This window comes from Phalacrocorax carbo, chromosome 1 (genome assembly GCF_963921805.1).
Source record: "Phalacrocorax carbo chromosome 1, bPhaCar2.1, whole genome shotgun sequence".
Taxonomy (NCBI): domain Eukaryota; kingdom Metazoa; phylum Chordata; class Aves; order Suliformes; family Phalacrocoracidae; genus Phalacrocorax; species Phalacrocorax carbo.
In genome coordinates this window covers 50,994,245-51,020,101 of record NC_087513.1, presented here as the reverse complement: position 1 = coordinate 51,020,101, position 25,857 = coordinate 50,994,245, and the positions used below count along the sequence as shown (strand labels likewise).

The following is a 25,857-nucleotide window of genomic DNA, read 5'->3' as shown; positions in this document are numbered from 1 at the left end:
GCACAAGGCTGGGGGAGAGAGAGCATGTTATTTCTTCTGACAGAAGCTTGGGGTTTTACAGGGTTGGGTGTAACAAGCTGCACCCTGAGACAGAAGGCTGGGTGGGGGAAGGCTTGCTGAAATCTCAGAGCTCCTCTCAAGAGGTAGGGCCCATTCCTTTGTTCTGGGAACGCCATTTATGTGCCAGTGTTACTCAAGCTATTCAAGGGTCCAGGGAGAAGGGGGAAGCAATAACATACAAGCCTTGAAACAATCACAGTGTGTTTTGGAAGGAGGAAAGGGAGGGAGGGAATCCCCATCATAACAGACACAGAAATCTTTTTAGTATTAAGCAGCACAAATAGCTGACACCATGCAGGCCGTTAAAAAATAATGACAGTTTCAGCAGGAACTGGAGATGGTCTATAAAACTGAAATTGCAAGAGAGTTAAGTCAATGTGTAATAAAGCTAATGGAAGTCTAATCAACACTTGCTTCATAGTTTTAAATGTTAATAATAATAAAAATTGATTTTTTTTTACTCCAACAGTTCTGCTACAGAAAGAGATGAGTGGTTAGAAGCTATCTCCAAGTCAATTGAAGAGTATGCAAAAAAGAGATTCACGTTTAATCCCAGCAAAAGTCTTGAAGAGGTATGTTACATCTTCATTGTTGGTTTGTTCCCTTTTTGAATGTGAAGTTTCTATGCAGGTGTTTAGAGAAACAAGTGACATTCCATGGTGAATAATAGAACAGGATGGCAAATAAGTGAACAGATGATAGAACAGAATGATATTTCATAATTTTATCTACTTCGTAAATTTAAAATAATTTTCTTCCAAAAAACCCAAACCAGCTTTCTCAGTTCTCTTGGTAATCTTGAAAACAGATGAAATGAAAAGATTTTAAAATACAGCAGCTGTTGGTATAAATAGGCTGGTAAAGCTTGAAAGTCACACAGCCTTTTTGAACTAATTAAATACAGTTCTGTCTTCAGGCTTGCATTATAATGGTCATTGATTAAACAGTAGATAACATTTAAAACCATGACGACAATTTATCAGAGAAGGCTTTCCAACATAATTAGAGTTAACCTATAATCACTGATAAATATTAATCTTATTTCTTATCACTGAAAATAATGGTATTCTGCCTGTGTTCTCTCAGGCAGATCCAGAGAAACAAGAAGAAAATAGTCCACTGGGATCAAAGGCTCCCATCTGGATCCCTGATACTAGAGCCACCATGTGTATGATCTGTACAAGTGAATTCACATTGACGTGGAGAAGGCATCACTGCAGGGCATGCGGAAAGGTTGGGCAATTTTGTGATTACCTTTTCAGTTAGTCATTTGGGTTCCTTGTGTGACAAATACAGACGGAGCCTGACTGTACCACAACAATGCTAGTAAGGGAACACTGTAATGGGACACAATTATATGGATTAAAAACAACATGTTGGTTTGTTTTGGTTTTGTTTTGTGCTTTAGAGTAAGGTGTTATGTCAGACCAGTGTTGAACCTTCCAACCTGTTACATGTTTCTTATTTTGTATTTTGGAGTACCTTTTATGGTTGCCTTCTGCTTCTGCAATTACATAATACAAATGAAGAATGAGAAAAATGTCTTCCGCACTAATTTTCATAAGAGAAATAATGATTTTGTTTTTAAGTTAGTACATAACTTCAAATATTTAACACTTCTGAACTGTATCTCTAATAAGCCTTTATTTTTCTTGCTTTAATCAAGTGAGAATGCAGAATTCAATGCAGTTGAGATATCTGTGTTCTGGAGAAATTTTCAAGGGAGCAATGACTATTTTTAGTTATTTCTTTAAAAGCATATGATTTAAACAGTTCAGTAACACAGTAGGCTTATTCTGCTTTTCATGGATAGTTAACGTTGGCTTATTAACTTGTGTAATTCAGTGATATTTTCTTTTTTCTGTTTAAATTGTTATCATTTAGAGGAGGAAGGAGCAGCATGTTGAACATAAGAACATAAGGAAAAGCCAAGATCTTAAACCATTTTCAATGTAAAATAATGCCTATTTCAGGTTCTGTTATGGGATTAAAGTACTGAAATGAACGTCTTTAAGCATTTGGTGATTTACAGGTGCACATCATATACAATAATGCTTTTATCTGATTCCAGATTGTCTGTCAAGCTTGTTCATCAAATAAACATGGTTTAGACTATATGAAGAACCAGCCAGCAAGAGTATGTGATCATTGCTTCAGGGAGCTACAGAAACAAGGTAAAGAAAATCTGCACGAACTGTCTGTCTTATTTTTGTGACCCTTATTATCATGGTATGTCTGTGCTTAGTCTTTACTGCTGGGTTCAAGTGCCTAATTATGCTAGAGCCTGAAAAGCAATAGGCACAGAATCATTTAGGTTGGAAAGGACCTTTAAGATCATTGAGTCTAACTGTTAACCCAACACGGCTAAGACCACCACTAAACCATGTCCCTAAGTGCCATATCTACACATCTTTTAAAAACCTCCAGGGATGGTGACTGCACCACTTCCCTGGCAGCCTGTTCCAGTGTTTGACAACCCTTTTGGGGAAGAAATTTTTCCTAGTATCCAATCTAAAGGCATCTGAGGTTATAAGAGCCCAAACAAGTTTCTGTGGAGTAAGTTAGGAAGTGAATGTGCAACAAATTGGCTCTTCCTTCCAGAAACGTGCATGCATTTGCTCTGTGATAAAGACATGTAGCTTATGCTGCTTTCTTTTTGAAGTAGCTAGTGTACATTGCTTTTCATTATTCACAGGGTACAGGTGTACAGTAAAGTCCTTGCAGCTTGTCGTGACCTCCTAGTGGGTTCACATGTACTTTTATTCTCTGTAACTTGTATGCCTGTAAACTTCGTTTTTGCCAGCTAAGCTGCTGAGATAGCTGAAGCTCTGGGGCTCTATAAAGACATAAGCCTTCATCTTACTGAAGCTGAGGCTCTGCAGCCTCAAGCCTTGGCTCATCTGGAATTCAAGAGATTGGTATATCTGCACCTCAGTTCTGAAAGCAAACTCTTCAACGGTTGCCTACTGCACAGTGGCAACATGGGTTTCAATGTAAAACACCATCGCTAGAGCTATTTTCGTTGAAGCAATTTCAGAGTCTGTGGTACTACTGATGCGTGGTGGTAATAACATTTGATTAGAGGTGAGATCCAGGGTCAGTTTCCTTCCCATCCTGAGGGAATTAAAATCCACCTCTTTGAAGGATCTTCATATCATTATGCAGAAATGAATGTGAAATCAGAAGGGCACCTCCCAGTGAGGTGGGAATCCAGTCCCATCTCACTAGACCTGTTCTGAATTCTGTCCAAAGACTGTAGTATAAAATGCACAAATGAGCCATAAGCAGGGACTGAAACAGTTTGCTGCCCTCCTCTCTGGCAGACCCTCCAGTTTGACGCAAGCTCTCCAGGATATCAGAAAATCTGTGATGCCCCAGTGAAATAATCAAGCTATGGCTTCCAGCATGCTGGGAGTGGCATTTGTCATGGGGGTGTGGAAAGCAGCATTGACAACCCTTGAATTGGTGGTGGGAGCCTGCAATAATGGGAAAGATGGATTGCTTGGACCGCCTGCAGGTCTCTGCATTGGGCACTAGAGGCTGCTGTGCTGCAGGCAATTGCAGGTATTTTTAGCTGGGAAAAGAGCTGCAGAGCAGGTGCAGTACAGGTGGCAATCCAATTACTCTCCTGCTCTGCTCATTATTTCAGAGCCTCACCATGTTCAGGGACAACTCTAGAAGAGGAGTTAATAAAGCTTAGGGCAGCACTACTCCTTCCAGACTGGACTAGAAACTAGTGGTGGGTGTTGCTAGAAAAAGGGGTTTTAAAGGAGTGAAGTGTTGCAGAAGTCTTTCAAGAGAGATGAAGGAGCTGCCTGCGGCAGTGGAGAAAGAAGCACATGCTCTGGAGATGGAAATCTCCAGAAGTGTGTGTGTGACGGCATGGTGCTGGAAGAGGAACCCTACAGCATCCATACTGATAAAAGCTGAGAATATAACAGATGTATAGAATTGAAGGACAGAGTTGGAGAACAGAGATAAAGCACAGACTGAACTGCAGAGAACAGGTCTAAAAAAATTTTGTGGTTTTTAAGACTTAATTTTCACCCTGCTTATGGGCAAAGGTAGTTCAACATCAAGAAAACAGACTTTGAAAACAAACAAGACCAATCGTTTAGTTTTAAATTTTTTGTGGCTTTTAGTCTGATTGTGATTTGGGGGATTCTAACTCATGGTATTGATAATATTGAAAAGTTAATTCAACACTGAATTTAATGTGATTAGGCATTACTATTGAAACACTGTAATCAAAATAAAAATGTCAGCTGCTTTTAAGAAAGAAAAAGTCAAAGAATTATTGCCTGCGTTTAGTCATCTGCAACATGAAAGCAATATATTCATCCTATGCATTTTAGATAACCAGTGCACTCCTAAGAGCGGATCCCCAGTCAACCATAAATCTCCATCAAGTGCCTTGTCTACAGTATTACATAGTATTCCCTCTGGAAGAAAGCAGAAAAAAATTCCTGCAGCCCTCAAAGAAGTAAGTGATTTATTGGTCAAAAGTAATGCCTTGTTGGTATTATATCAATATTAACAGTGAAAAAAATAATTCCATATTTTAGCCATCTTTTCTAGAATCAAAAGTAAAAAATCGCCTCTAACAGTGGTTTGGGCCTTAGTTTCATATGGGCAGGGACCTGAACTATGAAGTAGTGTATAAACTGTGTAAACACCTGAGAGACTGTAATTCACAGAGATAGTTGGAAATGTCATTTATTTCTTGCTTCCCTGTTTCAAGGAATTGTGATTTACCTCTGCACCAACAGTCAATGAGAAGATTCCTACACTAACTCAGCTCTTGGCTTATGATTAGGAAAGGTAGAGCTAAACTCTGCCTACCTATACTGCAGGTCTTGGGAATGGGAGAAAGTAATTTTTCTTCTTATATAGGAATGTGCGTTCTCCAGGTGTACATGGTCCTCCGTGTTTCAGCCCTCTCGTCCTGTTGCACCCAATTTCCGTTCCAACCTTTAGGAACTGCAGAAACCTCTCTTCCAGACCAGATAGAAGGTGGCAGACAAAATAATTTTTCTTTCAGCCATCTGAGTTAATTAGCAACATTATCTTGTAAGAATTTGCATCTTTGCCAGGACAGGGCTCTGGAGGTCTGTTTTTTTTTTAAAAAAAAAACACGGTACTGCAAAAACCTGGACAGATGCATACATAGTCTTGGGGTTTGTTTATTGGTTTTGGTTTTTCTTTTCTCAGGTTTCAGCAAATACAGAAGACTCTACAATGAGTGGCTACCTACACCGATCTAAGGGCAGTAAGAAACCATGGAAACACCTATGGTTTGTTATAAAAAATAAGGTGCTATACACATATGCTGCTAGTGAGGTAAGAGACTACGTGTTAGAAATCAAATATCCAATGATAATACTGTCCTTGCAACAAAGTTGTTTATAGCTTGTTTCTAGATCATAAAAATAAAATCAGATCACCTTACAGTAATTGATCTGATTGCAATGTAGTATTTTGAAAAGGCCCAGTGAGCTCGGTACCATAATACACTGATATAGCTACGCTGTTTCCGATTCCAGACCTAGCTTTGAGTACCTCTGCACTGCACACCATTGCGCAGTGGTAGGTATGTTCTGAGTCAGTTGAATACATGGGGGTCTGTTTGGATGCATCACACTGGACTAGTGGCAAAGCCAACATTATAAAAGCATCTTGAAGTATCTTGTTCTGCAGTTCCAAAAGGTATTTTGGATGCTTGGAAAATGAGCAAACTAAACCCCTTTACTTCTCCTCAAACTGTTGTCTTCAGCCTGGAGTTGTTATTTAATATACAGTGCTGCAGTAAAAAAAACAAACCACAAATGCATCTTATCTAATGGCATTTGCTTTTTTTATTTAGAATATGTAGTCCTATTGCAGTGTGGAATAATCTCTAACATACATATAAGCTCTGTACATGCCAGCATGTGCTGAGGATGTAATTTTATTGCAACATATATGGATGTATTGTAGCACTGGAGGATCTTGGTTTTTGCCTTTTTATATTATATGTTATAGCTTGCTAAGAGCTTTTAAGAGCAAAATACCCAAAGCATCTGTTTCAAGTATTCCTGTCCCTCACTTTCTCTCAGGCCCAACCTATCCTGACCATGTAAAGAATCGCCCTTCTTCACCCATGTACTACCCCCACTCTAGTTATTTTCTGGTTTGTGCTCAGATTTATTCCTGGGCTGTTCCTCCTGTAGTCCCAACCTTTATTTTACAACTTCTGAATTATGTCCAGAACCTGTGATGTTATTTCCACCACAGCATTGGCAACAGTTTTCTTTTAAAAAAAAAAAAAAAAAGTAGTTCTAAAAATACCTTAAATAGTTATGTACAAAATTATTACTTTTGCGAAGATTTTAAAAATATTTGAGCGTTGTGTCTCTTCTGGCAGTTGCAAAGGAGACCTTGGCAATTGTAAAGAAAGGCATATTAATCTGTGACAGTCACCTTAAATTTTCTTTTGCTTGGCTGATTCTGAGATGTCAGCCTGCCAGAGTAGCTTCAGTTTGCAGCTTGCAATCACTAAATTAACTCTTTCCAATTTTCTTTAAACTAAGGAATATCTGTCCTTATTTTTCATCTTGATGAACTATTACAGGAGACGTTGTTTAGAGTCTGAAGGGAAGGTCCTGTGTGGCCTTAGTCAGGAAACCTCACTTAAGCTACTTACATTAGTTCCAAGTGATATAAACATTAGTGGTAAAAAGACCACTTATTAGTGGTACAAAGACCTAAAATAGAAAAACAGATTGCTAAGCCTTACTTGACTGTTTTCCAATATCAAGAAATACTGCTTTCACAGGATACTCTTGTTTCAGTGTAGAGGCAATTACCAAAGTCTTCACCCAATGTGTCAGTGTTTATGTACATTCTTTATTTTTTCTTTCCAGAAGCATTGCAGACCCTGCTTATTTACAAAACACTGTTTTGGAATTTGCACAGGATGAAAATACTTCTTTTTTCCTTCCAAAAATGCTGTGCATTGTACTTGTTAATTAACAAGACAGGAGTATTAAAAAAAGGAAGTAATTGAGATGAATGAGGAAGGGAGACGGGTGCCTTTTTAGCCAGGTTTTGAAATTAAATTAAGAGAAGGTAAAAAGGTACAGCTTCTCTTGCCACTCTCTCCTAGCCAACCACTTGTGAACACTCAGCACTTTTTTCCCCCCTTTCCTGTTAATTTTCAGCAACAGAAAGCAAAATAAGTTTAGCCATCAAAAGTATTTGGAGTGTGACTCCAGTGCTAGAGAACATAGGTTACATCCATAGCGCCTCCTTTTTGCATACCCAGTGCAGCTAATAGCATCCCATATCACTTTTAAGACATGAAAACTCACTACTGACATTGTTGGAGAGAGCACTGGGCTAGATGCACCTTTGGTCTTATATCTTTTGATGTAAGAAGTCCTTACCAGGCAGAATGATGAGATTATAGAGTGACAGATAAGGCAGATGTTATCAGGGAAATAAAAAGAGGAACGGCAATGTTGAAGTCTACAAGGTTTTGTTATCTCCTGTCCCAGATTCATGCATGGAGACTATAAAAAGCGGCATTTTGTGCATGACTATTTGTAACAACTTGTTTGAATAATCTGTTGCAGTGGTATGGTGCATGAGTGAAGTCTAAATGCATTTTGTAGTATGTCTTACAAGTTCTAATTTTGTCTTGTTTGCTTTTCTCCCTCTGTAAAATAGGATGTGGCAGCATTAGAGAGCCAGCCTTTACTTGGATTCACAGTCAGTGAAGTCAAAGATGAAAACTCAGAGTCTAGAGTGTTCCATTTACTGCACAAAAACACTTTATTTTATATATTCAAAGCAGACGATCCCCATACAGCTCAAAAGTAAGAAACTATTTGAACTAATTCTGTTACTTTTTTCTAGAAAACATCTCAGAAGTCATGAATGTTAGTAATCACAGATTAAGCATATATACAAAAGACTCATATTACATAATATGTAAATAAAACTTCAGTTACTTAAACACAAGGTCCTGGTTTCGTTAGGACTTCTGAAATGCTTGAACTGAGGAAGCAGATTGTCTTCTGCAAAAGAACGAATGTAGGAGAATGGAAAAGTCTAAGATAAAATAAGATAAATCCTTTTTCGTAGCCCATCCCCCTATCTGTGGTCTGCCCAAGTGAAAATTGAATGTCACCTTTGGAAAAATCCAGAAAATGTGTTTTAAGAATTAACTGATATGTCCCTTTTTATTTCCAGCTGTAAAATTTAGTTCTTTTTAATGAATATATGACAGTGAAAAATAAAGCAAACCCTAAAAAGTAAGGGACGGAAGTTTGAAGCGAGTGTGCAGATGTGCACAAGCACCTAGGCACACTTAATATGTTCAGAGCAAAAGCTTGAATTCAAAGAACACTCACACAAGCTGTTTCATTTCAAATCCTGCTGATGTGTCAGAGTTTGGAGTCATATCTTTCAATTTATTTGTTGTCTTCTATATAAAATAACCTAGAAGCTTGCCATTAATCAGTAGTAAACATTTGCTGTATTAAACATGGAGGAAACTAGAAATGAGCATGAAAGCAATACATTTATCTTGCCTACATGCCTAGCTTATCTGACTGGTTCCACTGCAGTTTTCCTGAATGAATTATACGTTAATAAAATAGATTTCATGTGCTAACTAGTCCATTATTAATACTTAGCATTCAAATGGCTGCAGGTATAGAGGTGTGCAAATAGTGATATTCTAAAAAACAAAGTACCCAGGGCTACTGAAAATTTTAAACAGCTGAGAACATGTTTAATGACATTTCTCTACCCACAAAATCTGGAAGTCTTATTTGATATTTGGGAGCACTTTGTCTTGCAGATGCACACAAATGTTTCCTTGTTAATTAAGATAGTATTCTCTTGTTTCCACTGTGTCCTCATTTGTGTTATATAAAACAAAACTAAAATCCAAGGCATTCAATAGCTTTGTTTTCCTATTCAGACAATGGCTTTTGTCATCAGTAGGAAAACTTGAAATTGGATGTACTCTATTTTACTGAGGCAAGGAATAACAATAAATTACAGCAATATAATAATATTAGTAGAATAATATTGTATATTATATATAATTATATATCATAGTGATATACTATATGGATATAAGTGATTAATAGTAAGTAGTACCTTAAATTGCAAGCTTTCTCCATGTATTTAATATCCTGAGGAGGTTTATGCTGAACCTCCAGAATAAATGCTGCTTCAATAGCATTAAAGGAAAAAAAACAAAGAACATGCTGTTGGCCTGTTTGCATCAGTAGACACTATTTTTTCCTGTTAGGGCCAAAGAAATATCTGATATATTTGTGAAAGTGCAGTAACAAATTTTAAGAGATGTTTACTTTTTGATGAGCTTTTAAATTTGTTAGTCCAGTACCCTGTGCAATGCTTAAGCTCTTTATGAATTTGTTGTATTTGTATTCCATTTTAATTATTTTTAATGAATACACGGCAGTGGAAAATACAGTGAGCCCTAAAAAGTAAGAGATAGAAGTTGAGTTGTGTGTTCAGAGAGGCATGAACACTTACACATGCTGAATATGTGCATACCAAAAGCTGAAATTCAAAGAACATGGACACAAAGTTAAACACTCACGGTGAGGAAGAGCTAACATTCAGATAACACGTGAATACTAAGACAGGGTTGTATTTCCGTGATAAAGATAATTTTATAATCTTTGTCTCATTCAGTTCTTGCAAGATTTTAGCTGAGGGAAAAAAATAATCAGTATCTGGGCCCGTTAACTTTACATGCACACAGTTCAGCCCTCACTCAGGAGACAAAATTATTCCATTTTTTACTGTATTGGTCAGCGTAGCATTGGAGTGCTTCAGAAGCATTAATTTTTGCAGCATTCTTGAGAAGGTGTGGATGTTTATCACCCCATAATCAATTAGGAACAGAAACCACAGCTGTAGGGGGTAAAAGTGTCTGAATATTAACTTCGAATGTCCAGTTTGAGACAGCTGTTTCAGATCAGCTGTTTGGGACTTCCCCCCACTTTACATATACTTGTATTTTCACAGATATGATGTGCAGGGTGTCTGTTAATATGTGATCCAGTAGTAGCATATATGGTGTGTGTGAATATGGGGGAACTTCTGTCGTCATGTGAAGGCACCATTCCTCCAGCCCAGCCCATGTGCCCTGTGGATTCCTCCCTCAGCGCCACTAGCTCTTCACTAATACCCTTGTACCAGCTGCAAAAGCAGAGGGCGTGGGTTAGGCAGGTGGCTACCTCAGATATAGCAGGGTCCTCACTCATCCCAGATCACATTTGCAGTGAAATAAGGGGAGGGAGTATTGGGTTTTTTTAAAAGGTATGCAAGCATGTTAGTAAAGTTGGCAGAACTTTGGCATATCCTACTTTTTGAGCATTTGAATCCCCAGCTTCACTTGTTCTTCATGCATGTAACTTCAGTACGGAAGAGGTATGGAAAAAGGCTTCTCTCGTCTGGCATTGTACTGATACCTGATACATCTCTAGCAAGCCTTGTATGTTTGGACCCATTGGACAGATTTCTGGCATTTGCACTAGCAAACTAACTGGTAATGGAAGGTTGATGTTATTTCTTGTGTGAATCTGTAGCTAGTCCCAGCAGTGTGATTTATACTTTTACCAGCAACTTCCTAACAGTATTTCATTTTCTGATAGGTGGATAGAAGCCTTTCAGGAAGGCACCATATTATAGCAGCATCAGCATCGTGTCTGCAAGTTTAGAGGAAAATGTCCAAGGATGGTGGTAAAACAGAGCACAGCAGCTCTTCAAAGAAGCAGAATCCTGCCATCTCAACCTACACAAAACTGTATATTTGTCAGGATTGGGAGCTGTTGCATTTTTAGTGTAAGGTAATATTTTTTTAAAGAATTGTGTGTATTTCTGTGTTGATACAAACTGTGTTATTTATTAAATTCCAATGTTTACTTCAATGGTCAGAATTACTTGCAAGGTCTACAGTGAGGTCCAAAGTGCCCATGTCTTCAGAATGGCAGGTGGTTGGTCAACATATTGATAAAGCTTGTGCTTTTTTTAAGAAAAACAAAATGCAAAACAAATACGTTGCAATTGTACAGTTCCTCATAATTCGTGTATAGGTCTTGAGCTGCTGATGCCCACTTTGCAGTTTAGGAATAACAGATCAGAATAGGAATTTCAAAGGTCTTTGTTGGATCTTCATTGGTTATGTAAACTCCTTTATGAGAAGTTGTATAATATTGCTGCTCCTTTCCTTGAATGGTAGTTGAAATCTTGCATACCAGGACACTAAAACAGGACAACAAATTCTGTATCACAGAAGCAATTGAGAAGTACAGTTCAATTATTAAAAAAGAGAAAAGGGAAAAATATTTTTAAACAGACTTTGCAATTACAGAGATAAGGCACTAGAGCTTTTACAGTACTATAAATACCAAAGAGACAAATGAGTTACCTTCAAACAATTGCAGGATATATTTGCTTTTGTTTCCAGTAGTAATTTAAAGCAGAATAAAAAAATACGTTTTTGATATACAGGGAAAAGACAAAATATCTTGTTTCAAAACTTTGTGTCAAATGAATTCTGTATGCAGTATGAAACACTGTATAACTGTTCAAAGAACGTTAAACAAATGTATGCACCCCCTCTCCCAAAATTGTAAACTATTGTATATTTAAATACTATGTTTAAACTGGAATTGCCATACTGAGGAAACCCAGCCTTTTTAGTGCAGGTGGCATTGAAAGGTATACTGTTCTTTGAAATACCTTTTGTTTACACTATGATTTGTTCTGTTTGACACTTTAAAACACAATTCAGTTTTAGGTGTTTGGGTTTTACTTCTTTAAGAAAATTGTCAGTATACCTCATTAGGAAATACTTACTGATGATTCTGGTGCATTTATTCTATTTAACTTCTGAAATTTTTTTTGACACTGTAATAGCATAAGTGGAACTAGAACTATGAAAAACACATGAAAAGAAGCCATTTTTATGTCAAATGCAATGCATATGCAGCCAGTTAATTTTACTGTATGAAACACTTCTCAGTAGCCCTCTGAATCCAGCTAGTTGTGGTAACAGAATTAAGAGCAATTAACTTTTAATTGTTTGAATGCATGTTAATAGCTATTCTATGGCCTCACAAAGGACAGAGAATAGAGGATAGAATAGTTAGTAGCCATCACAGAAAGGCCAAGAATAAAAATAGAAACCAGAACTCTTTTACTCCCTCAAATACCTCAAAATCAGGTCTAAGATAGTAACAGAGCTCAAAGAAGTTTGATTTTCCAGAGCTTCTGTTAAGTTAGGAGCAGGCTTGGAAGCCAAATGCTTAATACTAAGCATACAAGTGATTGCATTGACTTCAAGTATTTCAGTGGGGAGTACCTTTCTGAGTCAGGGACTTAAGGCTGTAGATCTGGCTTCTCTCATGAACACTAAAGATTGGGCCAGATAGTGTCTGAAAATCAGTGGGAGTCAGATCAAAACCTTTATTCTCTTTTATTTTAATACAAACGTGACAAATTAATATTTTTATCTTGTTATATGTAAAGGGCTTTTACTTAATTTTCAAAAACAGCTGCTGTCTGAAGCCATGTCTTTATTAGCATGTCTCTTCAGGGTGCTTTCTGACATGGTTTTTACTGTATCCAAGACAAAACTCATACCAGTGTAACATAGATGCGATGTGGCTCTTCCAGTTGACATTATCAAAGGGAAGAGCTGCTTAATGTTTTTATAGAGACTGCACACTAGCTAGGATGCAGTGCCGTGAACCTACGAATGAATCAGAAATTTGGCTAGGAGCAAGCTAATTTAACTTCAATTTATTGTTTGATATTTATCTCCCTGCTGCAAGACAGAACAATAAAAGTCAAATACGTACAGCATAAGGTCCCCAAGTTCTGCCTCACGTGTGGCGTCAAACTACCTCTCGAGGATTTGGTGCAGAGTGAGAAAAAGTTCAGTGTTCTGTAAAAGTCAGCGGACTTCTTCAGAAGCAGTTGATTAATCGAAAAATCTTTCTGTGACAGAAATAGATTGGAACGGAGCCTTAAAAACAATAGTACAATTATTGCAGTCTAATTCTGTGATATAAATTGTCTTTGTAAACCTGTTTGAATATTCTTTTCCTCTTTCTCCAGCACTAGTGCTTTGCGTCATATGAAAACCCACAACATAGGCGTTTTCATAATGTTTTCAGATGGTTGCTTTTCAAACATCCTATTTCTCCAGCTCGCCTCCCATTTTGATTCATTACCATCGAAAGTGTTCACTTCTTGATTTGACTAAACACTAAAATAAGACCAGAAGTTCTTAAAACACCTGGCTACCTCTTCTTATAAGAATCTGTAGTTAATAATTTAAGATTGGTTAGTGGAGTATGAGACAAGCATTATCATTGAATATTAGTTCTAGCATCTTTATTCTTGAATAAATGGAACGTTCTAGGATCCTGGATTCTCTTTAACTTAAAGCTATTTTTTGTGCCCTAAGGACTTAAATGGATAGCTGAGCAGCTACAGAACACTTTTTACTAAACATTTTGTGTGTGGAAACTTGATTACTCGATTATTTGTATTATATTCTATCATAATGTAAAGAGATGTTTGGAAAGACACATTCAATGCATTTGTTTGCCGTAACTGCTGTCCCCTGTACTTACCATCCAAATAGGCTTTTATTTAGAGCAGTCCTAAATTGTACTGTCTAAATGAAAGAATAGAATCCTTATTTTGTAAATGAAAACAGTTTAAAGTTGTAAATATTTCTGTGGATATGTATCATTTTTGTATAAATAAATTCACATTAGCTAAGTCTCCATCTTTTTTTTAGTAGTTTCAGGTTTTCATGTATTATGTAATTCATGTATTGATCTTTTTTTTTCAAAGAATTTGCTGTCATCATCCTGCACATCAGTCTTGCTTTGAAATTTGTACCATGTTTTGCCCTTATGAACAGAAAGCAGCCTGAAAAGGTAGGCTGTGTGCACGGACTGACACTGCTGCTGGACAGACCACCCACAACATTGGTTTTAATCTAATTATCTCGCTCATGTCAGCCAAGACACTACACGCTCTAACCACCAATTGCCTTTACTACAAAAATTATTTCCGGCTTCCTGCCCTTCTCTCTTTCCTTAGCTGCCTCTTGCTGTCTAGTTCTTTGCTTCCTATTCCCTCTTCCCCAGCCCCCCCCCCCCCCCAAACTAAAAGCCCATGCCTTCATGAGTTCGTGATGTTTTCTGTAGAGCCCTTCCACAGCCAGGTGCAGAGCCTGTGCTGGAATGCAGCTTGCAGGCAAAACATGACAATCCAAAGAACTGCTCCTGAGTGGTCTCACCTGTAGGATACGAAGACGAAGGGTTTCATCTCCTTAAGCCACCTTCCAGCCCTGGGGCATGACGGCCCTTCCAAGTTTCATCAGCCCAGGAATGAACCAGGCTCCCTAAGCGCATGTGCTGTAATGTGGTGAGAGTTACAGCTCCGTGAGCAGAAACTGTAGCTGCAGCAACAGCTGGCTAGGATACATTAACTCAGAGTGCTTCATTAATGCAATATTCCTGAACATCTGTCTGTGGGGATGAAACAGTTCTGGAACATAGGATGCAGGATGAGAGGGCTATTCTCAGTCTCCTGGTGAATAGATGTACCCGTGGCAAAGCAAGCATCCTGAGAAACCATAATTCTAAAGAATTAGGGAGTTACGACTGCGTGAAGGTCAGATGAAGGGTGTTACGTACTAAATCCTTTTGCGAAATCCAGTTCCGCTGTATCTATCAAAGTGCGCCTGAATCACAGTTTCTGTTGGCGTAAGTATTTTAGCAGGGCCTGTGCGGGAGAGATTTTTCTGTCATATTAGTTACGCTGCCTCCTTGTGCCACTCTGACAGATGGTGGAGAGCAAGTTTTTTGATAATTTGCAGGAACAGCAGGGTTTTGCTTCTCTGCATGTTTTCGATAGGAATGTGTCTCTGGTAATCCTGGCTGACACAGCCACAAGGACATGCCTTTGTAATACAGATCAAGAATGAATTGGGTCACTTGCTAAGAAAAAAAAATGAAAACATGTTTTATTGATTACTGTAACATCTCTGCTCTATTGAGGATATCAGAATACTTGTCTGAAATAAACTTTGGTGCAAATTCCTGGGTATTTGTTAAATTAAACTGCAATAAGCTCCTTAAATTTAGAAAGCAGATGTACTTCTCCAGCTAGTTTGGGAAGTGACAAGTACTGTACATTGAGATCGACGGAACATTTGACACTTTCAGGAAATGCTTTGCAAGTTAATTGCTCCAGTTCAAAAATTCTTCATAAGGTTCATTTGCATTCGGCTTTTGGGAACGCATTTGATCAAAAAGCAAAATACGACACTTGCAAGTGTCGAGTGAAGCAGTGATCTTGAGCTAAGGTAGCTGTGGGGGTGGGACGAAAAGCAGGGAGGGAATGGGCAAGATAAGAGCACAAGTTATTTTATTAATGTTAATGCATAAATTGCTTGTATTTGGGGTTTTTACATATCTCTGCTTCTCAGACATTGACGCTTATGTCATCCAATGCAGTAGAAATTGCATAATATGGTCTAAATGAATTTCAGATAATCAAATTGTGCATACAGCCCCAGTGGCATAAACAATCTTTTGTTCCTGCCGATCTCCAACCACAGCTATACAATCTGCGTTGAACAGATGGAAAAGGAGGAGGAAAAAGGGACACATTTACAGTATACAACTCTTAAAATTAAGGTGACTAAAACAATTAGTATAAACTAAGTAATTAGCTAACACAACTTTGGTCCAAACGAATGTCGAGACCTGCCCTGAACAGCAGCAAGTCGCTCCTTTGGCACTTTTTTGAAAGCCCGCCTCTAGCCGGGAGCGCGCCCGGCAGCCAGGCTCCCCGCTGCCCTTCCAAACCCCCTTCAGAGCGGTGCTGACCCTTAAGGAGGTGACCTGCTGCTGCCATGCCGGCGGAGGAGGAAAAGCCCTTTCACACACCGCCGGCTGAGCTGCTGCGGGAACTGCGAGGGTACCTCACAGCGCGATGACGCTGTTTGGATCTTCATCGTGTTGCACGTTTCAAAGCGAGCCGGCAGCCCCGCCTATGTGCCTGCCTCGGAGGGAAGGCCCAACCGAGCTACCCTAAGCCTTGCGCTTGTCACGCCGAAGGCTGACGCGACCCCGTTTCCTCGCAGAGACCCGCGTCCCCCTCCCCGCTCCCCCGGAGCGACGCGGGGCACACACACCTCTCCCCTCCCGTGAGGGAGCTTTACCCGGGGCCCAGCCCGCCGCCGCCGCTCCCCGCCCGCAGCACCTCAGCTCGTGCTGCTCCCCAGACCACGCCGCCCTGCGGCGCCGTTAACGGCCGCCGGAAGGGTGGGGCAGGTGAGGCGCTCGCGGACCCCTCCCCGGCGGGCCCCCCCGCCCCGCCCCCCCAGGACGGCGGTCGGGCGCGAGCGCAGGCGCAGGCGCAGGCGCCGCGGCGGGGCGGGGCGGTGCCGAGCGGAGCGGAGCGGTGCCGAGGGGGCGGGGTCGCGAACTCTGACCTCCGGGAGCCGGAGCCGCCGCCGCCAAATAACCCCGCCGGAGAGGCCACCGGACCCGCCAGGTGAGGGGCTCCCGCGCTAGCAGACGCGGCCTGGTGGGGACAGCGCACATGGGGCGGCATGGGCTAACGGTGCCGGCCTGTGCGGGTGCCGGCTCGGTGCCTGCGGAGAGCGTGGCGCGGGGCGCCGCCCGTCCCTGTTCTGCCTCGCCTCCGGCCTCGGCGCGCCCCGCGGGCGGCCCCGCGTCCCCCGACCTTTCACCTACAGGAACCGCTTGTTCCTCCCGCCGCCCCGCATCCGGGCGGCGCCGGCTGCCGCTTCCCGCTGGCGCGGCGGGCTCCGGCTCCTCCGCCCGGGGAGGGGGATGCGGCCGGCGATGCCCCCCTCGCGCTGGGCTGTGCACGCCCCCCCACACCCCCCCGCCCTGGCCCCGCGCAGCCATTTTGTACGGGGCGCCGCTCTCTGGCCCCGCTGGCCCCGGCAGGAGGGCGAGCCCAGCGGCTGTCTCGCCGCCCCTTCCCGTCCCCCTCGCCGCAGCCCCGCGGAGCCCCCTGGGGCAGGTAGAGGCGGGGGCAGCCCGGGGGGACTGGGGCGGGCCCGGACTGCGGGCTGAAGCCTGGCCGCTGCGGATCTCCCGGCGGCCCCCATCGTCCCGGTGGGGTGGCCCCGCCGCCCCCCGGCCCCTCTCTGCCTACCGGTGCCCGCGCCCCGCAGCTCCGCTCTGCTCAGGCACCTCCGGCGGCTGCCTGGGCTTATGTGGGCTAGGGTGGTACGTCCCCTGTAACACCCGGTGTGAGTCCTGCTGGGGCAGATGGCCCTGTCCCTGCTCTTTATTTTGTCTCGCTGGGTGGGGTTTTTCTTTCCAGCTGCGGGGTTTGTGGGTCCTTTTTTTTTCTCAGGGCTGCAATACGCTGTCTGAAACGTAAAAAACACAGCTCTGTACTGCAAGGTAAAATTATATTTGCACGTTGTGGAGGGAAGAGAGGAGATGGCATGTGTTGTGCAAATAAACTTGCGCAACACGGGGGGGAAAAAAAAAAAAGTCTTTTGACATTGGTTTTACTGCGAGATGAGTGTGTGGGCATGATTCTTGGGAAACTGAGTAGGGCATTCTTCATGTGTGAAATCTCTGATCTGAAGCTACACCAATACCAGCATCACCAAGGTGGAGTTGGGAAAGTGGCGTAGTAGGAAGAACGGCATCTGCACCTATCATAGAAAAATAAGATGGCAAAAAACTAAAGTAGTTGTCTGTGGGACAGCTTCCTTGTTTTGGAATCAGCACTGTTTAAGTAAAAATATAAGTATCAGGGTGGGGAGGAGGGCAAAGCATCACATTACTGTACTGGATGAGGCAGTGTTCACCTAGTGACTCTTCTGCAGCTTGTAATTCTGGATGGCTTTTTCTGTAACAACATTTCTACCTGAAAATAACTCTCTGAATATTTTTCCCCCTCATTAGTCCATGGTAGCCACTTGTGGCATGTCCATCAGAGCGTTTAGCCCACAGCTTGCTTGTTGCTGTACAACTTTCTTCAAGTGTGTGCTGTTTGAGGGAAGTCTTAAGGCCTGTGAAATGTTCTACTCCTTCTGTCTGTAGCTCTTTCTCCAGAAATATTGCAAACCCTCTTATATCACAGGACTAAGTATTTTCACATGATGGTGGTCCACTGTACGTGTGCATGGTAACGTAAGGAACATAGCTGATCTAACCTGGTGGTGTGTGAGGTCCTCAGCTGCTTCTGCAGTGATTGCAGACTGCTGTAGCTGGATGATTGGACACCACTTACTCACTTTTGGATTCTGCAGCAAGATGCTTACTACAGAAAAGAGCTTGCAATAGATAAATTAACTAGCTTTAACGTTTCCTCTCCATTCTTGTTGATATTTCTGTTTTTCTTACTGGTTGTATTTTCTTGTGAAATGTTGTCTTGAAAGGAACACACTTGGTGGGAGTTCTCATGTCTTTAAGAATAGCCATAGCCCAGGCTAGACTGTGGGATAGGAGGGGAGATCGGGTTTTGTTTTGTTTTAAAGCCTACCTGGATTTTTCTGTTGAAGCTTCTTCTGAAGACAAAGCCCTAAGAAAGACACGTAACTTTGAAGCTGACTTTGCTTTGGGGGAAGAGGGTTTGGACTAGATGACCTCCAGATGTACCTTTCAACATGAATTATTTTGTGATTGTGTTGTGTTATTAAATTGTGTGGGTGGAGAGGGGAGCACCAGGAAACAAAACCAAACAAAAAGCCTCTGATACTGTAGCAAGCAGTTAAATAGTTCACATGCAAAATATAATTACAGAATGCTTAAAGCTAGTGTGCCAGTCCAGTGAACACTGGCTTTCATCTATAGTGTGAAATCTAAGTATTTACACTGGTAAGGTTGGCTTGCTTGTTCCTGATGCTGATACTCAATTTTCGTTTTGATTTATGGTGTGCTCGTTGTATTATGCAATTAAAGTTTGTTCAGCCAGTGAAGTTGCTGGAGTTTCCTTACAGTTTGTGAAGGCAAGCAGCCTCCCTAAAGAAAGTAACCTGTGTCTAATGTCTAGGTCAAAAAACCCTGAAAAAACCCAGCACCCTTTGCTTAAAGCAGGGAGCTTAACTGTGTATAAGGAATAGAACAGTGTCAAATTTTTAATGTGCGCACATTTGTTCTGCCAGTGGACAGAGTGTGGGTCTCAGCTGGCAGTGCTGCAGCCGGCAAAGGGTATGTGTACCTTTCCTGCTTCAGCAGCCATCCTGGCTTAAGCAGTTTTCATAGTAAGCTTTGCTAACCTGAGTTATTTTGGTTGATACAGGTCAGGGAGCTCTCGTGAGTATCTGCTTTCCCAGACCTGTTGGGGTATTAAGAGCCACTGTGAGGAAACAGTAAGCAGCTGGGGTGGGTGTGGGGGCCGCAAGCTCTGCACAGCACAGCTGCCTGCGTATGCTTTTTGTCACACACAGGCTGCAGCATGCAAACCAACAGTGACCATCAGGGAAAACTAAACAATACCCAAGTCAGTTTCTGGTAAACTTTTTTTTTTCACTCAGTGGTGTTTCAGACTGCTTTTAACACTTTAAACTCATGCCTGTACGTTACTGGCATATGGTAAGCTGCTGCAGAACAGGATTTCATTCATGTGAGAATGATGGCTAAAACTGCAAAGCTGTAGTTAATCAAGTCCTTACTCTGGTGTATGCAGACCTGTCTGTATTCTTATGCTTCAGGCAGCAGCTTTGATTCCAGCGATTACTGTGTTAGATAGTATTCACCAAACTCTGAAAGCAACAAAGGATTATCTTCTGAAGAATCAAACTCTTAACTTCCAGTTCTTTGAGATTGGAATGTTGGTTGCATTTTCTGAGCAAGACCCATGAATCTTATGTTGTGGTGCTGCAGATTTTGTAAGGAAGTACATTCCTTCCTAAAACCATGGTCTAAGAACTGCCTTTCTGTATCAATATTTAGATTAATTTTGTTTGTTTGGCCAGGCCTTCTCTGAAAGGCTGTTCAAATTTGTTTAACTTAAACTACTTTTGTTCAACCTGATAGTAACAGAGGCTGGACCAAGCTAAGTATTTTACTACCTTTGTAGGAAGCTAAACCAGAAACCTGAAAAACATCAACCAGCAAAATACTAAAGCCAAACCCTCTGCTGTTGTCATATTAGCTAAAATGAATAGTTATTTCATTCCAAATAAGTTGAGGTTGCCGTTTATAGCTTAGCAGTAACTTTGTGGTGTGAAAACTGCCCCATTTATTTTGGTAAGTTTCCTTTGAACTATTAGCAAGACAGTGTGTCAACATAACTAATGCTTTCGCTCTTGACTAACTTAATCTGAATGTTTTTTCCAGAATGCTTTACATACATGCTTATAGAAATTAAAAAAAAATCCAAAACCCCAACAAAACCAAAAAACAAACCACAAACTCTCTAACAAAATCCAATCCTGTGGCATTGATAATGCAAAAAAAAAAAAAAGGTAAGAGGTTGGTAATGGTATTTATAAAGGGATATTTTTATCTGGAACAACGTCAACACTGATTTATAGGAAGGATGTGTGTGAAACTCAGGGTTTTTTTTCTGAAGGAAATTTCTGTGGATATGAACATGTGCAAGTTGTAAGGGGAGAGTTAGTAGTAGCACTATTGAAGAGGTCTGAAAGTCCTTTCCATAGTGTAACTTCATTTATCAACTACCTCTTCTGTGGCTGTATTTCGGTGAATGCTCTGAGCAGTCACATCACGCCACACCTATATGGTCAGTTTGGTGTCATATATAAGCTGGTGTAACAATATGGGCTTTTTCCAAAAGAAATGGTCTTACTTCTCCATGTTCTTCTGTTATGTATAGCAATTGTTAGCTGCAGGGTGAGTAAATTCACAAGATGAGCTGACCTTACAGCTATACAACCACGAGGACAAATGTAGAGGGGGAACAAGGCTGTCAAACAGGATTGGGGCTACCCCTCTTTGTAAAGCGCTGTAATTATACCATAGTGGATGTAATGCCTCTCTGTTTCGGAAGGAAGGATTTGTACTCGCCGTGCTGTGATAGCATAATCTTTGTGTGCCAGGTAGGAGAATGCACCCGGCTGAACCTAATCCAGTGAAGGGGGGAGTCTTCAGTCAAAGTTCCTGGTCTGGTTCATTGTGCAGCTTCAGCTCTGGTGTCGGGAACAAGTTTGGAGTTTTTTTCTTCCCGCACCAATGCAGGATTTTGCAAGCCTCAGGTGGAGATGCAGGCTATGGCTGACATTACACAGGGCAGCTTGACCTGATTAAATGGCTGTCTCCTTACCTAGCTCTGGCTTGTAGCCAGCGCTCATGTGAGTGGACTCAGCTTGTAGACAGTCCCCTCGCCTTTCCTCCTCCTTCCTTTCCCCCATTGTTTGTGGGGCTGGTGAGCTGAATCAGCTCTGTTAGCTGTTCAAGCAGATTCTAGAGATGGCATGATAAAAGCAACAGGAGCCCAGGACTAAAAGTGAGACTGTCCCTTTGGTGGCCCAAACTCCAAGAGTGACTCAGCAGTCTCCTGGAAATTTATCCTAGCAACTCTGTTTTCTTGCTTCTCCTCCCACTGTAGCACTCACTTACATGAAAAAGCAATGAGAGCAATGATTCAAAATTAATTGTACAGGCATGCCTGCAAATGCATCTCTTTCTCTATTGCTGTGGGCCTTTTAATTATTCCCTTATGCTTTTGCAAGCATCTCATCTTCCCTTGTTTGCCTGCAGGTTTAGCTGCTTCAGTTTCCTGTGGTTTTCTCTCTCTTATATATGTACTCCCTAAATCTTGATGTCATGCAAATTTAATAAACAGTATCTAACTGGATGTCAAGAGGCACATAAATATTCCTTAGTTCATTGATAAAGAGAATGTTACTCCTTTAAGTCTGCCAACTGTTCTGCCATCTTGAGCAATATGGCTTTTAGAACGATAATCCAAGGATAGCTCATTTAGCTTCCCATGTTCATTGAGCTTTTCTTGTATGAAACAATGAGCAGAGTAGCATAATTTGTTTCACAAATGCATTTGGATTCCTTGGCTTAATTTGTTATCTATAAAGCATTGCAGAATACTGTTCTGAAGTATAAAGAAATCTTAGTGCTTAAAGCAAGTAACAGAACCCCCTAACTCTGGCACTTCTAATCATAGAGGGATTGTTAAGTGCTTTCTGTTTTATGTGTAGGTTTTATTAAGCAATTTTGGCACAGGTTATGCTGAATTATTAATTACTTCATGATGAGCTTGAGAATGGAGATGAAGACTTGTTTCCATTTTAAGGTACAGGGAAGCTGTAAGCCTAGTGTGATGACCTGAGCTAAAATAGCGTATCCTTAGTCCATTTTCTGACACATGTTGAGATCATTTACTACTGAAGCAGTGTGACTATAGGGAGAGATTAAGACAGTATCTTCTAGGACGAAATGCTTTTCCAGTTAGCTTTCCATTATATTAACCTCTTGAGCTTTCCTAAAAAGTCATGCTGACATTGCTGTATCTTTTTTTTTATGGTGATATAAAAACAAAGTAAATTTCACAGTACAGTACAGTCATAACTAGTTAATATACTTGTATCTCAAAAGTATCTAGAAAAATTCTTCTGTATCTTTATTAGTTTAAAAGTGTATCTGATCTTCTATAGGTGGATTTAATTTGGGAAGGACCCCTGTGTTAACACACATTCCATGTGTATATAGTCGTTAGCAGAATAATTATGCATTCCATAGAAACACCGAGTCAAGCTAGTTTGTGACAGTGCCAGCAGTGTAAGTGAAACTACTTAAATTTTACAAGCATCATTTTTGCACCAGTCAAGCTACATGGTCCAGTGTTATGACATGTTTTTTGAAAAGTAAACTGAAGATCTCTGGGGTGGATAAGATTTTCTTGTGTTTTATCTTCATACCGATGTGGTTTGTTCTCACTCATTTAAAAGGTGTTAAATCAGAATCCAGGTATTTGGCAGTGGGGCAGCTAAATCAACAGTGCGATGTAATAGAACAAGAGAAGTTACCATTTATAGCAAGTGGAGAGTCCAAACATAAAGAAATATTCTTCCTGCTACTGCTTTAAGTCCTTAGTCTACACTGGTATAATATTTTGAAATACTATTAGTAGGAGCTTCCTACTAGGATAATTGAAGCTGTATAACTTTTGTCCCTGGAGAAGGGTGTGAGTTAAACATTGATGTCTTCTGGGTATAACTGTACTAGTGGAGAGGTTAGTGCTTCTGATTACCGACTCTCAAATCTACTGGCTGTTCTCGTGGGAATGTTTCCTAACCTATTTTAGTTGAAGTAAGCCAAAAACAATTTAAAAAGTAAGTCTTTCCGAAGTTATTTTGTCTAAAACATTGGGGGAAAATCTGGCACACAAAAACTGAGGAAGAAGTAGAGGAGAGTGGTTGAATTAGTGCAAGCTAATGAGTTTCCCACTGGCACAGTGGCTCACGGAGTGTTTATCTAAAGTAGTGATGGAAAACCATTGGCAATGATGCCAGGTTCAACCCCAACAAGTTTGGGCTAACACTGATGGTAGTGGTGTATTTAAAAATAATTCTGACTCCTCCTGCTAAGAAGACAGTAACTCACTTACTAGGGGCATAAACTGGCAGTATTTACACAGGATTTACATACAGAATGAGATTCTGGTTACATTTCATTTGAGTCTGAAGATTGAAGAGAGATGCCATAAATGCACATTGTGAGTAATACAGAGGAAGTCTAATGCCTGTCTTTTGTACAAATGTCTGCTTTTAGATGCTTTTTCTAATAAATTGAGTTGGGGGATTGAGGTTTTGAAAAAAGAGATGGATATATAATTATGTCTCTGAGTTTCTTTTTCAAAGGTTTTTGAAAGCTTTTTATTTAATTATGTGAGAAGTAATACAGTCAAGCACTCAAGAAATAACTTTGAAAACAAATGCAGTGATTTTACTTGTAATGCAGGTCTAATCAGTATAAATAGAGATGCTAATATTTGTGTTACTCTGTACCTAGAGCAACAGAAGAGGAGCCTTACTGTGTTGGTTATCTTATAAGAAAGTGATTTTTTTTCCTGGCCCCAGAAATTTACCACTAATAAGAAAATACACAAACAGAACATCACAGACTGAGGGAATACAAGGGTACAAAATTAGAATATATTGGACAGTTGAAGAGACACTGATCTAATAATATTGACAGTCTAAATGTTGTCAGTTTTGACGTTGTCAGCAACACATCTACTTTAAGACAAATTAAATTATGTATTTGTTCTATAGAGTTTGAGGAAGAGTGTTTCCAATCTTAATGGCATATCTGCAGAAAGTTGCAGAAGAAAGTAAGAGCTTAAGCAGTGAACAGTATCATTACCTCAGTGGTCAAGGGACAAAGCATTTCTTATCACTTCATTATTCAGAACCTTTGTGGTAAAAGTAAAGGCCAAGGATCTTGAGTCTGGTGCGAAAAGGGAAACCAGTAGAGCAATTAAGCAATAATTGCTATAAGCTACTGTAGACTCACTTGTTGAAACAGTGAGTGAAGAAAATTTTTGCAAGAGTATTCAAAGTGAGATAGGAATGAGGTAAGATTTAATTGGGCAATGTTTGCAAACAACTTAATGCTTGATAGCTCTCCTCCTTCCCCCTCTAGGAGTAATAATATAACTGTAATATTATTACAGTTCTTTTAATTGTGAGGCATTGTAAAGAAGATTCTAAAAGCATGTGCAGGTTTTCTCATGTTGTATTCTGTGGTCTTTTAGAATTCCGGCTCTTATCCTTTCATTGTTTTAGGTAACTTGAGACAGGAAATATTAATGTGATTAGCAGTCTGGATAAAGTTTGATTTAGCTTGATTTGTCTCATTTCCATTGAAAGGAGAACAAAACCTTCTCAAGGAAGAAACCGTCAATTATTTGACTCAATCTACTTCTTTCCTATACTAGCAGTAAAAAAACATTTCTCGTACGTTGCCTGATGTGTGCCTTGAAGGTGTGTGGCATGGTTTGGACAAGCGTGGGGGGTAAAAAAAAAAGGCATTTCTGAAATCAGGAAGACCCACATTATATGAGAACACCTTGAAGATTACTGCCAGTTATTGAAGATCAGAACTCAGACTCTGGCAACAGTTATTTAAATCTTTACTGGGAAATGAAGGTTTGCTCTAAATGTTTGAGTATTTCCCAACTTCAGATAGCTCTGAATTTAGAATATATTCATCATTTCATGTGAAACATTTCAGCTTTTGGGAATGTTGGCTGGAGTAACTCAGGAAAAGAAGCATTTAAAACCATGAAAAATGTGCTAAATTTGTAAGTTTACATAATAGAAAAAAAAAAACAGCAAAAGCATTTTTTCCACTTAATTCTTTGCAGGGATCTCTAAAGAGTGATTAAGCATACCTGATGTGAAGTTTGATATAGATACCTTAGGTAAGCAAAAGGTGAGCTATGAAACTTTTTACATCTGTCCCAAGGTTAGCACGGGATTTGTTGATGGCCAGTTCTCCTTGACCTCTCCTGCCCCCTCGTCTCCAGTGTCAAGATGCGCAACCTAAGGGGTAGCTACTTCTGGGAGAGGCAGCCTTGCTGCTTTACACAAGTGGAAGTGGTGCTTGACTCCACATTGAGCCACACTGGGTGGGCTGAAAACAAAGGGTACAGTTTCACAGTGCAGTTGAACTGAATTATCAGCCCCCCACCACCAACAATGGAAAGGGGGGTTTGCCTCCTCTGTCTTTTTTTTCTTCCCTCCCTTGACTCCTAACAACA

At 40.6% G+C, this 25,857-nt stretch overlaps 2 protein-coding genes across 7 annotated transcripts in view; both read left to right on the top strand.

Moving 5' to 3' along the window:
- FGD6 (FYVE, RhoGEF and PH domain containing 6) overlaps positions 1-14,279 on the top strand; it is an 80,720-nt gene extending 66,441 nt beyond the window's left edge. The window contains exons 15-21 of the mRNA XM_064450939.1: positions 530-632; positions 1,147-1,293; positions 2,132-2,234; positions 4,416-4,543; positions 5,272-5,400; positions 7,768-7,916; positions 10,740-14,279. Of these exons, the coding sequence (XP_064307009.1) occupies positions 530-632; positions 1,147-1,293; positions 2,132-2,234; positions 4,416-4,543; positions 5,272-5,400; positions 7,768-7,916; positions 10,740-10,776 (796 nt within the window). The 3' untranslated portion in view covers positions 10,777-14,279. The remainder of the gene's footprint in view (positions 1-529; positions 633-1,146; positions 1,294-2,131; positions 2,235-4,415; positions 4,544-5,271; positions 5,401-7,767; positions 7,917-10,739) is intronic.
- A 2,250-nt stretch (positions 14,280-16,529) lies between these two features.
- Positions 16,530-25,857, top strand: part of NR2C1 (nuclear receptor subfamily 2 group C member 1) — a 57,021-nt gene continuing 47,693 nt past the window's right edge. Inside the window, exon 1 of one of the 6 annotated variants that reach the window (XM_064450957.1) lies at positions 16,530-16,674. Coding sequence is in view for 1 of the 6 variants with exons in the window: in XM_064450948.1 (XP_064307018.1) it covers positions 16,723-17,172 (450 nt within the window). In the remaining 5 variants the exon portion in view is untranslated. Of the gene's footprint in view, positions 16,675-16,722; positions 17,173-17,511; positions 17,562-25,857 lie in introns of those variants that run through there. The other 5 variants (XM_064450994.1, XM_064450976.1, XM_064450948.1 and 2 more) reach the window with 5 other exon arrangements.